The sequence below is a fragment of the Odontesthes bonariensis genome, chromosome 3, assembly GCF_027942865.1.
Source record: "Odontesthes bonariensis isolate fOdoBon6 chromosome 3, fOdoBon6.hap1, whole genome shotgun sequence".
Classification (NCBI taxonomy): domain Eukaryota; kingdom Metazoa; phylum Chordata; class Actinopteri; order Atheriniformes; family Atherinopsidae; genus Odontesthes; species Odontesthes bonariensis.
Window position 1 is genome coordinate 17,516,397 of NC_134508.1, and position 12,527 is coordinate 17,528,923.

Here is a 12,527-nt window from a genome sequence, read left to right on the forward strand (position 1 = left end):
TGCGATGATGAAGCTGGCTCCATCCTATCACCTCTTACTGCTTATTTTGCTTATAGTTAACCTGACAGGTGAGGTACATAACAAAAACTACAAATAATATAATTATATACTGTCTCTTTGTTTTTATCAGTATTTGATATGACTAAACAAAAATAATAAAAATGAAATCTAAAGTGTCCTCACTCTGTGTTTAACCTTCTTCTCTGTTCTTAGGTGTGTTTGGGAACAGAATCATTGGGGGTGCTTTGGTGAAGCCTAACTCCATCAAGTATCAGGCCTCCCTCCTATACAGAGGCTCCCACTTTTGTGGAGGCACCCTGATACACCCACAGTGGGTGGCGTCTGCTGCCCACTGCTGGAGACCGTAAGTTGCTGCATCTTTTTAGCTGTGGCACCGCTATGCATGCAATAAAATTACCAGCATTACCAGATGACCTTCTATGTGACTTTGAAAAAATGACTAATAGCCTAATAAGTAGTTGATAAACAAACTACACATAAATCATGCCTTTAACTTCCTTCTGTGCTCTTGTAGGAATCACATGATAAAAGTGGTCTTGGGTCAGCACAGTCTTGCTGAGGTTGATGAATTTGAGCAGATATTCAACGTCTCCTTAATCATCAAACACTATCAGTACAGCTACTGGATGCTTGACAATGATATCATGCTGCTTAAGGTAAGAAACAACTGTGAGAACATGGGTCTTGTGAATGCAGGTGAGTTAATTGCAGACCTTTTTAGGTTGATAAATCAGTGACTTGCAAAGCAGCATTGAAGCTGAGTTAGAAAATCATGAAGTGTTCGCCAAGTTAAGACACAACTTCAAATGAGGACTGATGTGATAAGCTTTTCCATCGCTCTGTTTCTTACCATACAGTCTATACATGTAACATTTGTGATCAAGTGATATGTAACAAAAAAAATCAAACACTGTACGAACAATGCTTACCCATAACCCTGTGTTAGTGATGGTGTTCTCATGATACAACAACTCTTAATTGGAACCCTTTAAACTAAAAGCGCTCAGTTTTTAACACTTCAGTCACACATTACAACCTATTATAATATAATGGCATGATTGTTTTCCAGGATAGAATTGTTAGAGGATCACCTATAGATGGATGATTATATTAATTGCAGTGGGGAAGTGATGTCACCTCCAGTCAGGAGGAATCAAAACTCTGTTTTCAGATTTGGTTGGCGCACTAACCAGTGAATTAGAGACTTGCTTAAGATACCACAAAAATACACACCTTTATGCCACCGTTCTGATTGACCTCTGTCTTTATTTTCCTGTTTACTGCTTAAGTACTCATAAGTTCATTTGGAGGAAACTTTATTAGTTGTGTTGTAGAAATAAGATGTGATGCCCTGTTGAGTTGGAAGTTGGGATGCTGTATAAAAACGTAAAATGTGATGACCTGGAAATAATGATGGAAAATATATCAAGCGTTTATACTAACCAATTTAAAGTTTGAAAATGATACACTCATTTGTATTTTCTGCCAAGAATATGATGATAAAAAATGTGAAAACGCTACAAAAAAAAAGTGGTGGAGCATCTCACAACTAATGAGAAAACTCTGCAACAAGGAAATAATTTTCACAGAGCTGTACAGTGGACTAAGAGAGCTAAATTAAGACTAGTGACTGTTCAGCAGGCTATATACTGGTAACTGCAGGCTAATTTATGAGCGCCAGATTATTGTTGGCCAGATCAGCAGCTGGCTTCAGTGAGAATACCGTCTCCAACTGCAAGTATATCCCCTTCGCCAACTGCTCAAAAGTCTTAATTCTGTCCTTTTCACTTTGCCAATTTGCTCCATGTCGAATACTTGATCCTCTAAATACCAAATTAACACTCCCTGTACTCTTCCACTCCTTTACTGTACGCACCAGGAGGAACTGGTTATCGTTCTATTGCTACCAGATTTATAGAATAAGAGTGTTACTGCAGGCTGTATAATGAATTTTTACTGAGATGCGAAATAAAAATCACTGTGATTTATAATGTGGGAAGGAAAAAGTATATTACTACTCTCAGTACCAGCTATTTAAGATGACTGACAGGGGCATGTGTTCTCTGTGGGTCAGCTGGACCGTCCAGCTAACATCAATGCCGTGGTGGAGCCAGTCTCTTTGCCAGAAACGGACTCACCGCCTTTGGAAAACCTCGCCCAGTGTACAGTCAGTGGCTGGGGCGTGACCTGGGTCTATGGCCAAAGTCTGTCCTCCGAACTGATGTCTGTAAACGTGGATTACTTCTCAGACTGCTGGAACTACTACTACTTCAGGGTTACGGCCAATATGATCTGTGCCGGTTCTCTTCATGGTGGGAGAGACTCGTGCCAGGTGAGTCACAAAGTTCTGTGTCTATGTGTGAGAGTTTGAAGGGGAGGGATAAACTGGAAAGTTCTTTGTATTTCTAAAGTCATCACTTCTGTCTTACCAAATCATATGACTCACTGTAGGTTGCATTACTTATTGCACGTCACCAAACCGAAGAAGAAAGCTTCCTGATGTGGCTGAGCAAAAAAGATGTTCTCTATGGATGCAAAACATTGTAGAGTTGCCGACAATTTAACACTACAAACGACTCCTTTAACATCACTACAAAGTCCACAGAGAGGACAAAACAATAATTAACTTTAAAAGTTTTTTTACACTGTCTTAGCAAATAAACCAGCAAACATGTTAAATTATGATCAGGTTGGGAACCAACAAATCTGACTATACGTTACAGCCTACTTCGTTAATATTTATTGTTAAAATGTGTTGCACTCCCCTGACAAATCCTTGCGTTTCCCCCCACAGGGTGACTCAGGAGGACCACTTGTCTGCAATGGTAAATTTGAAGGAATTGTGTCTTGGGGCATTGGCTGTGCCTATGCTTTCTATCCCGGTGTCTACACCAAAGTAAGAAACTACATCTCATGGATCAACTGGGTCATACAGAACAGTTAATGATTCTGAAGCTCACAGGAGATTCTCCTGTGACGAATATTTAAGTGGACACTAAAGGACCCAAAAACCTTTATGGGTGCTTTTTTTGTGTGTGTCTTTTACAGTTATTTTATATAAACTTCTAAAACGACACTGCCAGACTTTTTCCACTGAGAGATTATCATCTGAATTCACATCATTGTAAAAGACAGACCAAGTCGAAAAAAGTTGTTATGCTAAAGGGACTTTGTATTTTATGTTTTTTTTTTCAACTATGTTTATGTTATATGAGGTGATGTAAAAACATGTAATGGATTCTGTGTTTGGAATTGATTTTCTCTTTGAAGCTAGAATTTCTCCACTGTCAAACAAAATGCTGTACTTAAAAATAAAGATACATATTTTCCTCAGACTGACTTTTCTGTTCTCGATCAACTAGCCCAACCTGATACACAAGATTAGGAAATGCCACCAGGAAAGTTTTTCACTGACTTTCAGTCGGTCAAAAAAATTATGCAAATCACTTTTCTCAAGATTGGTGAATTTAAACTTTCCCATGAGCGGGCATATTCTGCATTTGCGTCACTATGTCGACAGTGCTGGAAAATCTGCAGGAATTTCAAAGACACAGCTGTCCTGTCAGTTTTGCTGGAAGGTACGAAGCTTGACAAGTCAGGTGTCCTTAAGCAGAAATGTCTGGGTGGGGCAAACAACAAGCAAACCGCTCAGTAACTATAACTACCTTTGAAATAAATGGAAACTCAGAGGAACCATCAAAGGTGATTGATCTCATTATGAGATCAGCGCAACGGGCTGGCATGCGTGCCATTGTTAACCTGTTTACAAAGAAAGCCAATGTAAGCCAGATTAATTACTACTATGTGGATAAAAATTTGTTTTAGGGTGAACAGAAAATTAGAAGTGATTGCTAATCATTGTGTTTCGCTGTTGTTGAGAATTAATCTAAAAATTGTAGCAATTGGTTTTTTTTAAACCCTTAAAGTAGATGTCTGTGTAATATGTATTCACATACATATAAATGTTTCAACTTAGAGTTATTCACTCTAGAGACACGTGGGAAGGAATGTGTATACTGCCTTGCATTAGTCTGAGTAACACATTAGACAGTGCTAGTTTCTGACTAACATGTTACTTCCTGCCCAACACTCTGCACTGCTAAGAACGAAGAGTAAGACTTCTTTGAAAAAGAGAGAAGCTTTGGGCAAAAATTGAGTCATGATCATTCTTTTCCCCTCCCCCTGTTCCATTTACAGTTTGGTTCCAAGTGGGAAGTTTACCTGTCAAAGGCTGATGGCTCATACAGGATGATGGCTGTGGACGAGTTGCTACCTGTCTCCTTTGGTCCTGAAGACCTGACTATGAAAAAAAAGTGATTGATATGAAGTGATTCTAACATGTACTAACTGCACCTGTTTTCTAACACACAGACATCTCAGTGTCTTCATGGGGAAATCAAAATTACAATGCAAAGCTCAGTGATACTCACTATTTTTTTCACAAGAGCCACATTGGCAGAGCAAAATCAAGGGAAGAGCCACTTTTACGACAACATACTAAGTCCCCTTTTGCAAATATGCATATCTACATATAAAACACCCCACAAAAAAAAACTGCGGTCAAGTGAGCAGACGTTCGTTTTTTCGTGGTCAAGTGAGCAGACGTTCGTCTTTTCCTGATTTAAAGTGCGCCCGTATTACAGAAATTATGGCAAATGCAGGAAGTCCATGATACGGAGCGTGCAAATAATTTACTCAACTGTAAAATCCTTTTGATCCATAATTTCTGACAAAGGTTGATACACTTGAACTCAGGACCATCCTGTCTGTTCACTCACTCAGTATCAAACATATTCACTGTGTCATTTTGGAGAAATTCAGCCTCAAAGTTAATTATTTTTAAGTGAAAAATGCCTTATGCGCGATATTTATGCTACTGTAAAATCCCTTTGATCCATAATTTGTGAACAAAGGTGTGTACACTTGAACTCAGGAACATCCTGACTGTTCACTCACTCAGTATCAAGCTCATTAACTGTATCATTTTGGAGAAATTCAGTCTCAAAGTTCATTATTTTGAAGTGAAAAGGGCATTATGCGCATTACATCAGCCAGGTTTGCAAGAACTGATTCTATATCAAACACTGTCACTGCAGTTTAATTCTTTTGATACTTCTCAAATAATTTTGTTCTATTTCTGAAGAATGCAAAATTCAAAGTCATGACAGAAACTTTGACTGATTGATTAGTGATTTTTTTAAAAAAAAAAACACTTTGTAAACCTATTCTCTATACGCTAAAACAAGTAAATCATTATTTTATTTATTATAAGAACAATTGTTAGTGGTGGCAGTAGTGGTAAATCTAATATTTTCAACTGCTGTGCCATGTGCTCAGCAGTCAAACCACCACTTAAAGGGCCTGACTTAACAAACTGGGTAAGTTGTTTAAAAGGTTTTCTCCGCACATTTTGCATGCCTTGTTTTAAAGTGGATGACGGCAAGCAAGAGCCTAAAATGATGAGAAATGACAGCCAATCATCTGTGCTAGGACAATCTGAGGTTCACTCCTCAGCCATAGGGATATGCATGTTTTCCTATCAAGAATTCCAAAAAAAAAGTGTGCATTAGATTGAGATTTCAACAATGACAACATTTTGATCTGGAGAATAATCAAATGAAGATAGTCATCAAAAGGTTGTAGAACATAATTACTTAATGATTTCCATGAAGAAATCCAAAACATTTCTCGCCTTTGCCCTTTTACAGATGCAGTGTGACACCTGTTGCAGGTGGTTCCATGTTGAGTGCATCGACATGGACTCGGAAACATTTCAGCAGGCAGAGAGTAGTGAATGGAAGTGTGTGATTTGTGAACAATGAATAAACAACGTCAACAATGATTTCAGACTATATCTACAGTTTATAGTTACTTCCTGCTCACACATCCACATTTTACTGGTGAATGATGTTGTTTCTTTCCCAAATGTGGAGCTGAGACATGGAGGGTTTGTAATGATGTTTTCAGCTGAGTTGTTTAGTTTTCCCTCTGTTTGGAGTGTAATCCTCTTGATTTGTTCATCTTCATTCTTATTTTGAACAAATAAACAAAACCAATATTAAAATAAATAATCTCCCTTTACAAACTAAAAATGTGAACTTTGAGGCTGAATTACTAAACAGTCAGGATGTTCCTGAGTTCAAGTATACACGCCTTTGTCAGAAATTATGGATCAAAGGGATTTTACAGTCGCATAAATATTGCAAATAATGCCTTTTTCACTTAAAAATAATGAACTTTGAGACTGAATTTCTCCAAAATTATACAGTTAATGAGTTTGATACTGAGTGAGTGAACAGTCAGGATGGTCCTGTTCTCTGTGGGTCAGCTGGACCGTCCAGCTAACATCAATGCCGTGGTGGAGCCAGTCTCTTTGCCAGAAACGGACTCACCGCCTTTGGAAAACATCGCCCAGTGTACAGTCAGTGGATGGGGCGTGACCTGGGTCTATGGCCAAAGTCTGTCCTCCGAACTGATGTCTGTAAACGTGGATTACTTCTCAGACTGCTGGAACTACTACTACTTCAGGGTCACGGCCAATATGATCTGTGCCGGTTCAAGTGCAACTGTTGGACTGTTTGTGTCTGATTCCTTTCAATCTTGTCCTTCCAGATGGTTGGGCTAACCTCAACTGCTAGAATTATACTAAGACACTGGAAGGCACCCGAACACACTACATTCCAGGAATGGAAAGTGTTAATGACTGAAACTGTATCACATGAGGTTATGCTGACTAGATTAAGAGGCAAAGGGCAGGTGGTGTTAAACAATTGGGATTTCTTTCAAGTGTACCTGACTTCACAGTAGTAGCTTTATTATAAGGCTGCCAGGAATGTGAACATTACAGTTTTTTACCTTGGTTTCCTAATATTTGTATGTCAAGATACGTATGCGTATTAGACACATATACTTCATATTCTGTTACCCTTTTTTCCTTTTTTTTTAAATATATTTTTTATATATATTTTTTCCTTCTTCATCATCCAGGAGCACCTCTTATTTCTACTTTAATTGTCTGACCGTGTTTTGTAAGCTGCTCTTTCCTGCATATTGTACCATGTAAGCCTTGTACCGTATTTGTTTGTGTGTTTAAATAAAAAAAACTTAAATTAAAAAATAAATAAATAAATAAAATCTTGTCCTTCCAGTTACAAAAATATTTATTCAGCTCACTACTTTGGAATGAGGTTCAACACAAAGATGCATTTTTATCTTGCCCAGCTCCATCTTAAAACACCTTTGTCTGATAGAGGGCTGCTTTGTAAATAAAGTAGCTGACAAACACTACAAGGGAGACTTTGTCCTGGCACCTGGTTGAAGCGACACATGACATACTGTGCATATCTACTTTTTCTTCTTCATGTATTTAAACAGCCTCACAGCAATCATTCATGTCTGTCCTGTTCTGATTTGAATAAACCATATGCATGATTTAATTGCACATACAAACTCTTGTCCCCTTATTTTGTTGTTCCAGTGTTTAAAGGCATTTATAAATTGTTCCCAGTAAGTACAGTGTAATTCATGTGTGACACATGATTAATACATGTGAACATATCTCCTGTCAGTCTCATCAGAAGCAATTGACTCAACTGGCTAAAAGATGATCATATTTGGCCAACTAATTTGGTCATTTTCACTATGTCTGACATGCTGGTAGATGTTGTTCTTGTGTTACCCATCACACTCATGGATTGAGTAACCCTTCCAATGTGATCCCAAAAATGGAATTTAAAAAAAAGTCAGACAAAGCTTCTTATTAGCGAAAGTCTGACTGTAACCGTAACAATGTGATTTCTTCACTAAGCCTGGGATTCACTGTTAGCCTGTCAGAAAGATCATACAAAAACTACCACAACAACTTCAATGAAACCTGGTGGAGGTTTGGGACATTGGTCAACAAAAAATAGGCTCTGGTATTAATCAATTTCACGTTCTTTAAAACTGTGGAAAAGGGCATCGGCCTTGGTGGGGGATGAACTATCCAAGTGACCTTCTGTTTTAATAATAATACCAGTACAACGTTTACCAGGAAGGATGAGCTTGTGTTATCAACTGTGATTCATTCTCACTTTACCAAATGTTGTAAAGTTGGATTTACCAAGCTAGCAGAGCTAAATTAAAATGTGGATGGCGAAATAAGAGACAACATCGCTTAGTCACCCATTCGTCTGAATTCCTCAAAGCTTTAGTGAACAGTAATGAAACCTAATCTGCACAAAACAGCTTTTACTATCACTACATGTATGCCAACTCCAAAACTGACAAATTGCATGAAATGTCCCACCCCTTCAATTGTGACTAAGACTTTTACACCCTTTGTGGAGAAGAGAGGAAAAAAACAGACCAGAGGACACATAAAATATAACAGATTTGAAATGATAATCTAGATTCCTATACAGAAAAATAGAAATGACTCCGAGTCAAAAATAAACATTAGTCGATGGGAACAGTGATAATGGGGACACATTCTTACTACTTTTAAAATAAGAACTCAGCAGGATCACTAAAAGATCAGATCTTCAACATCAATACAGCTCCAATAATGAACTGCCAGAGAAAATAAACGGTGAGCTGTTCCTCATGCCGTTTAGCCAGAAGAGCCTGTGTTCAAATAATGTTTCCTTAAATAGCTGCCAGTCATGAACATCCACACACCACAGTCACAGTATTACTGTTTAAAACCTTCCAGTGATCATATATAACTTATCACTGCTCAGACTGTCTTTGGTGATTTGTTTCAAAAGTCCATCCACAAACAAAATATGCAACTAAAATCAAATCAACTAAAATTCAACATGTATACTGTTCAATAGAAAGACGAAATGAAACGTCTCAGCAGCAACAGTTCTGTTTATAATGGTCTTTGCTGTCACAGGAGATAATTATTTACATTATGCTTTCCAGAAACACAGTTCAAGAGAACTGATAATTATCCTCCTCTGTATTACATTCAATATGTTTCTCACGGAGGGCGAGTCCTTTTCATCTACTAACACCTCATGTTCCACTGACAAATGGCGAGAGAAGAGAATAAAGTTAATTCACAAAATGAATGGAAATTAATTCAAATGAAATCAATTATCATGGCAGATGTCCAGCTCAATAAAATGTGAACCTTTAAAGGTGGATGAGGTGAGGAATGTAGCAGGACGAATAATCAGAAGAACATCCTGTTATAACACAGCGAATAGCTGATACTATGCCAGAAATCCTCACTCTCTGCATCTGGATGCACTCACCATGGAAGGACATTATCATAACCAAATGGTTTAACAATGACTTTTCTCCTTGGCTACTGTCTTAAGACACCCAAATTGCTCAGTTCTTAGGTTTATTTCTGTGACACTATTCTGCTCAGTTTTATGCAATTTGAACAAGCGTAACTATGGTCATGTAAAGATCATTCCAACAACACAATGGCCCTCATTTATCAAGCCGTCGTAGAAAGCATCGTTGATATGAGCGGAGAACTCGTCGTACGCAGAGGCTCAAGTGAGATTTACAGAACATGCGTACCACACCAATCCCATCGTAAAACCGAGCGGCTGTTGATAAATCCGGTGGCTGAAATCCATCGTAATAATCCTAACCACGCCTTCTACAAAAGGGGGCTGAGAGGCCGCACCTCTAGAATTTGCGACATGGATAGACGAAAGGCGGCAAAGAAACGCTGCCAACAGCGTTGACAGCTGGGACGGCTGTCAACAGCGTTGGCAATGTAAATCGCAGACCGGACGAGGTATGTATTTTCCCCTACTGTGATGGTCAATAAAATGTGATAAACTCCAGATTAAATTAAATCTAAAATTGAGCGATGTTTTACTTTTTCTCCAGTAAGATCAGGAAGAAGTTGTCCGATATGAAAAAGAAGGTCGCAGCTCTCCGACGCAGCATGTCACAAACGGGGAGGGGAGGAGAGGGTGGCTGGCGTGATCGGAGCTACGTCCTCATCGGGCGTGCCAGGGAAACTTGACACTGATGCGCCCATGCTAGAGCTCGAGAATGGTAAGAATGACTGCACACCCAAGACGTTTAAATAAAACAGTTGCTTTAATTTTCAACACAAATGAGGTTCCTAATCAAACTAATATTTTTCATTCACAGATGAATCCGAAGTGGCATCCGGGCAACCTGACCCGCGCAACGAATACGCGGCCCGTCAACATCCGAAGCCTCTGCCTCTGCCCCCCGGTCTGCAGCGTCACACCGGCCAGCCGTGTTAACCACAGAGGTCCTAGAAAGACAAACAGAGATCGTGAAGTGGATGATGGCTTTAACACACACCATGCAATCTATCGACAGTACATTGAAAGACATAAATGAAACACTGAAGTCACAGAATAAATGCTGAAAGAAATCGTTGTTCTCCTTTCTTTTTTCCTTGAATAACAGAATGCTTACCGAAAGTCAGAATCGCTGAATAAGTTCTTCTCTCCTCCTGAGCGCTCTTGGCTGTGCAGGCTGGTGGAAGGGATCTCTGGGTACGGGGTCCTCTGGATGTACATCTGGAAATGGCACTCCATTTTTTTGGGCAATGTTCTGGAGATCCCCGCATGCAATAATAATATTGCATACCTTTTCGGGCGTATAGGGTTCCCCCCGCAGCCGAGAGACAGATCCAGCTTTAGGAGCCCTATACACCTCTCCACAGTGGCACGCGTGCGCGAATGCGCAGTGTTAAAGCGCCTCTCCTGTTCGGTGTGAGGTTGAATAATGAGCCATCACTCTTCCAATTACGGAGTTGTACTTGTTTAATTTATTTAATTTGCGTTTATGTTTATATTTATGTTGAAGTCAAATAAAACATGGGCCTTCTTCAAAGTGATAAGTCTGTAATTTTAACCAAGGGATTTGTTGCGACTCCTGAGCACGCACTAGTGACGCTGCTGTATTGCAGTCACCGCAAGTCAAAATGGAAAAGTGCGTACACGGCCTCAGACCTGTCGTGGCGATTTCATCTTTCCTGCGCTCACGATGGATTTGATAAATGCCAACCTTTGCGCAGAAAAGAACGTACACACGACCTACGCACGTTTTTCGTCTTACGCAAGTTTGATAAATGAGGGCCAATGAGTCACCCAATAACTTAATTGATGCTGCTCTGTCTTTCAACTTCAACCCACAACTTAATGATACTTTTCTTCATCAGGGATCTTCCGATAAATTCAATCATCATCTGATGAAATATTGAATGCAAAAAGACAGCAATCTGTACTTCACACAAGTTACTATTAGCAACGAAAGAGTGTCAGAGTACTTGACAGTGCAAACTCGAGCTAAAACTACAAAATAAGTTTAATTAATTGCCCTGATCAGTTGAACAGCAGCTGTATGGGCTATACACTGATGTTACTGTAACTTTCAGCGATAAAAAAAATACAAAAAAAAAAGGAATCAAAAACTGTTTAATCCTTTAGATGTATACAACAGAGCAGCCCTCACTCCCACCCTCACAAACCCTTCCCGGTAAACTACGGAAAATAAACCCAGGTGAGATAACACCTACACAGTAACTGTACAGTTCCTGTAACCACTGCGGTCAAGTGAGCAGACGTTCGTCTTTTCCTGATTTAAAGTGCGCCCGTGTTACAGAATTTATGGTAAATGCAGGAAGTCCATGATACGGAGCGTGCAAATATTTTACTCAACTGTAAAATCCCTTTGAGCCATAATTTCTGACAAAGGTGTGTACACTTGAACTCAGGAACATCCTGACTGTTCACTCACTCAGTATCAAGCTCATTAACTGTATCATTTTGGAGAAATTCAGTCTCAAAGTTCATTATTTTGAAGTAAAAAAGGCATTATTTGCTATATTTATGCTACTGTAAAATTCCTTTCATCCATAATTTCTGACAAAGGCGTGTACACTTGTACTCAGGACCATCCTGACTGTTCATTCATTCAGTATCAAGCTCATTCACTGTATTATTTTGGAGAAATTCAACCTCAAATTTCATTATTTTGAAGTGAAAAGGGCATTATGCGCATTACATCAGCCAGGTTTGCAAGAACTGTTTCTATATCAAACACTGTCACTGCAGTTTAATTCTTTTGATACTTCTCAAATAATTTTGTTCTATTTCTGAAGAATGCAAAATTCAAAGTCATGACAGAAACTTTGACTGATTGATTAGTGATTTTTTTTAAAAAAAAAACACTTTGTAAACCTATTCTCTATACGCTAAAACAAGTAAATCATTATTTTATTTATTATAAGAACAATTGTTAGTGGTGGCAGTAGTGGTAAATCTAATATTTTCAACTGCTGTGCCATGTGCTCAGCAGTCAAACCACCACTTAAAGGGCCTGACTTAACAAACTGGGTAAGTTGTTTAAAAGGTTTTCTCCGCACATTTTGCATGCCTTGTTTTAAAGTGGATGACGGCAAGCAAGAGCCTAAAATGATGAGAAATGACAGCCAATCATCTGTGCTAGGACAATCTGAGGTTCACTCCTCAGCCATAGGGATATGCATGTTTTCCTATCAAGAATTCCAAAAA

General features: G+C 38.9%; 1 protein-coding gene and 1 long non-coding RNA gene across 2 annotated transcripts; both read left to right on the forward strand.

Annotated features, from left to right (window-relative positions):
* On the forward strand, positions 1 to 3,223 carry LOC142377753 (trypsin-like). The gene is made up of 5 exons (XM_075462061.1): positions 1 to 68; positions 214 to 364; positions 536 to 677; positions 2,096 to 2,353; positions 2,816 to 3,223. Exons 1-5 carry the CDS (start codon positions 5 to 7, stop codon positions 2,963 to 2,965), a joined length of 765 nt encoding a protein of 254 aa, XP_075318176.1. The 5' UTR covers positions 1 to 4; the 3' UTR covers positions 2,966 to 3,223.
* Positions 3,224 to 9,656: 6,433 nt separating this feature from the next.
* On the forward strand, positions 9,657 to 10,402 carry LOC142377754 (uncharacterized). The gene is made up of 3 exons (XR_012769547.1): positions 9,657 to 9,763; positions 9,859 to 10,029; positions 10,129 to 10,402. It is a non-coding gene; the product is annotated as an uncharacterized LOC142377754 (long non-coding RNA).
* Positions 10,403 to 12,527: the final 2,125 nt, after the last annotated feature.

Excerpts from the sequence above, each read along its gene's own strand:
- LOC142377753 (XM_075462061.1), top strand. The coding sequence starts at position 5 with ATGATGAAGCTGGCTCCATCCTATCACCTCTTACTGCTTATTTTGCTT. Across the intron at positions 678-2,095 it reads ATGATATCATGCTGCTTAAG|CTGGACCGTCCAGCTAACAT; the intron begins GTAAGAAACAAC and ends TCTGTGGGTCAG. Across the intron at positions 2,354-2,815 it reads GTGGGAGAGACTCGTGCCAG|GGTGACTCAGGAGGACCACT; the intron begins GTGAGTCACAAA and ends TTCCCCCCACAG.